The 3,566-nt window shown below is 37.3% G+C and overlaps 1 protein-coding gene across 1 annotated transcript; it reads right to left on the bottom strand.

Moving 5' to 3' along the window:
• Positions 1-3,126, bottom strand: LOC111391944. Its single transcript, XM_023017228.1, has 3 exons — positions 2,670-3,126; positions 824-1,069; positions 1-507 (listed from the first exon to the last, which is right to left on the bottom strand). Exons 1-3 carry the CDS (start codon positions 3,024-3,026, stop codon positions 220-222), a joined length of 891 nt encoding a protein of 296 aa, XP_022872996.1. The 5' UTR covers positions 3,027-3,126; the 3' UTR covers positions 1-219.
• Positions 3,127-3,566: the final 440 nt, after the last annotated feature.

The raw sequence follows: 3,566 nt of genomic DNA, 5'->3' as shown, positions 1-3,566 counted from the left end.
ACAAGAACCAGCGCGATACCTTATTTCATTAGTATTCGATGGAGTTTTGTCCCTATTATTACAAACGTATGATGCATGACGAAACAAAAACAAAAAACCAGTGTTTTTATACCGTTGTTTACCAAAAACCATCTAAAACAAATTTAGGGATGGAAACAGTGTATACTCAAAATGCAGAAGGCACACCGAATTGGAAGAAACTGAAGGAACCCAAAGCACTCAGGCTGGACCAATCAGTGCATCCTTGTAAGGTGTCTCCTTGTCAGGTACCGAAACAGCAGCAGATTGGCTACCCTCAACCTGTGGTCTCCTCCTCTTCCGCTCTTCTACAATGAGTGGGGCCTGACCTTCTTGTATTTGAACTAACACCTCTTGTGCTCCGCCTCGCAGTTTCTCTAGTCTCAGTCCGTCAATTTGTTGCATCTTGAAAACTTTTACGACGTTTGTTAATCCCCCGATAAAAAGAAACAAGCTTCCAAATATACCTAGCCATATCCAAAACTCACCCTGCAAATTTGAGATTTTCAGCAGTCAAATCAAGTCATTTACTATGCAATATTCATTTCAATCTTTATCCAGGCTAAACTTCATCCTTCGTCACGTGCGCCCTAGATAAGACTAGACAAGATAACAAATAGAAGGTTTAGCCCATTTTTCTACTTTAATACTATCTACCCCTCCCATTAGGCATACCAAAAGTGTGCAATGAATGGATGGTCTCTTCTATGCAAGAGTTTTCAGAATCACTGGTAGTGATTTGAGAAATTTCTCTCAACATAACGTTTTTAAGTAAATATATGCACATAATTGATATTTAATTTACCACGAGTTCCAAGCCATGGTGATCATATCCAATCTGCTCTCGGCTATTTAAAATAGCGCCAATAAGAAATAACATGCTGCCCATCAAGAACGGGATAAGAACGCTTTCCTGCAAGATTTGAACATGTCCTCCTGCTCTTTCGTATATCTGACACGAGTTATCGATTGATCCAAGCAGCCAAAGAACTGGACCAGCAATAAGCAAGCTTAAAGCATGTCTTTCCAGAGTTCCATAACCTCTCTCCGCCTACAAAGCAGATAGTGACATGTTGTGTGGGAAATATTCACAAAACTCTCGACCAAAGAATGCAGCATAAAATGAAAACAAGATTGAGAGGAGAGCGGATCAGTACATTACAAGCAAATTAATTTACCTCAAGTTTTTCAGGTATTTAATAATTCTAATATTATGATGAAAGAAAATAAGATTTCTATTTGTTATTGATTCGAAAAAAAAAAAGAGATAATTTTCTCACAAGGACACTAAGCTATTTTCACGTGTAATTTCAAGCCAAGTTTTGATTATTAATTCCTAAGAGATACTGATAAAAAATGAACGAGCTAATCTGAAAACTTGTCGCAAGAAGGAAAGCAGGGCGCCGAGACCCTTGCCAACTTTTCCCTCTGCCCATAACCAAGCAACTGTAGCTAATCCAGGATCCATACAATAAAGCATAATGTACGTAATATGAAACTGTCTTCCAGTCCACCTAACTAATTTGTTGGACCATTCAAATGAAAACTATGGTAACCATCCTGATTATAGTATTGCGGTATGCAGAAATAACTCGTAAACCCGAGATGATATTTCTCACCACATACTAGTAATCAAGTGAAAAGGGGGGGAAAAAGGGTGCCACATAAATAATGACGAGCACGAACACATACATAATCTGTTCCTTTAGAATACTTTTCTGCGTAATTTTCCACTGACTTTTTCAAGGATATCCTAGAAAATGAGAAAACTTGCTCTACATGGCTCTTGCTTGTTAACTTGCGAATAAAAATAGATCATCTACAAAAATGTGCTATTAATGCTACAAGCAATTGGGTAGCACTCACTCTTAAAACCGACTTTTAAAAGGAAATATGCCCAATGCAATTACAAGCCCACAAGGTACCCCTTCCTCATGAGACTCAAGCCATTACTATCGACCCTCTTCTGAATCAATGTCCAATGCAGCCCATTTCAATCACTGGGTGATTTAAAGGAACTAACTTCTTACTGGAAGTAGCCCTCCGAAGCTGTCCTATTTTTACGATGAAGATATTAGATGTTATATATGGCTAACATCAATTCCCATTTATCTCTGTATATGTACTGCACTTTGATTGAATTCTCGTTGTAAAATATCTGTAAGGAATCATAGTTTTGTGTCTTTCGGTCATTGCGACGTTCTGAAGTTAGGTAATTTGGTGACATTCTTATAAATCCCTTAGGTATTTCTACCTATCAAGTTGTGACAATTTTAGGTACCATACCCTTATTAATCATTAATAACCATGTTGAAGTTTTAATGAGATAATCATGGTACTTTGGATGGACAAATTAGAAATATGAATTACCTAAAAATGGTATAATATATTACGAAGAACATGTTTTCTACATCAACCAACAAAATAAGGAGCAATTCTTCTAACATAATCTAGCCCTTGTTTGACGAAATTAAAAATTGACATTGAAAAGTTGTGTCTCCATAAAATATGTGATTGATGCCTTTATCTTAATTATAATCCCAACCAAACAAGGCCTAATATAAATCATATCATCATGCATGACATTGAAATTTGTATTGAACGTAATTAATAAATAATTAAAGCTAGATTTAGCATATATATGTACATACCTGGATGAAAAGAAAGAGAATGCCCAGGAAAAACAAAATAGTGCCCAATGTGTAAAGCAGTGGCACACCAAATTCGACAAGCCCGAATTGTACATCGTACTCCATTAACGGGAATCGGAAATCGATACTGGCAAGATGGGCAACAAGATCATGAATATTCACTCCCATCATTATCACACACCCAATTAGCAGAAGAACCAGCCCGGATTTGGGCTCGTTGGATAACTGTGAACAAAAACCGGTCAGAAGCAAGATCGTCGCAAATACATATAGCCCGGCGTTTATGTACTCCGATCTGTTCCGGGCCAATCTCGGCCCGTACATTCGCCTCTCACGGGCCGATGCTAGCTTCACCATTCTCTTCAAATTTCGTTTTGTATCTCTATAATCGATGCGAGTGTGAATATAATTTAGCGAGCGATTATCAGACAAAGTGAAGATGTGAAAATGTTGTAGTTTAAAGAATGAAGACCGTTTGGGACACGTGGCTTCGTGCATGGAGTTTCTGGCATTTGATTTCGTGAATAATAGGGAGCAGATGATGACACGTGCAGCTGCTCTAACCTTTTAACAGGGAAAATTCCACGTTTCTCATACTCATTCATCCCAACATAAACTTTGAGAGACGTGCTGGACGTCAAACTTTGAAGTCCCCTATCTTTCAGGACTCGATTGAGATGACATGTGATAAGTAAGGATAAATCTGGGTGTCGATACACTTTCGGTATATGGACATTTTTATGTACATAAAATCATGTACATCAAAAACATCCTGACAAATAATGACATCTTTTCAGATTTACGTTATTGCTGGAGCCATTTAATTATATAAAACAAAAAAAGTTTTAAATAGTGATTTTTAAAAGAATGTGTGGTTAAAAGTTGAGAAAATCAAAC

The sequence above is a fragment of the Olea europaea genome, unplaced genomic scaffold, assembly GCF_002742605.1.
Source record: "Olea europaea var. sylvestris unplaced genomic scaffold, O_europaea_v1 scaffold859, whole genome shotgun sequence".
Lineage (NCBI taxonomy): Eukaryota > Viridiplantae > Streptophyta > Magnoliopsida > Lamiales > Oleaceae > Olea > Olea europaea.
Note: the sequence above shows the minus strand (reverse complement) of the source record. Positions and strands in the feature narration are given on the sequence as shown.

What these genes read in the sequence shown, in the direction of transcription:
- LOC111391944 (XM_023017228.1), bottom strand. Translation starts at nt 3,026, where the DNA reads ATGGTGAAGCTAGCATCGGCCCGTGAGAGGCGAATGTACGGGCCGAGA. An exon ending in TTCTCTTTCTTTTCATCCAG is followed by an intron (nt 1,070 to 2,669) that starts GTATGTACATAT and finishes TCTGCTTTGTAG; the next exon opens with GCGGAGAGAGGTTATGGAAC. An exon ending in ACCATGGCTTGGAACTCGTG is followed by an intron (nt 508 to 823) that starts GTAAATTAAATA and finishes TCAAATTTGCAG; the next exon opens with GGTGAGTTTTGGATATGGCT.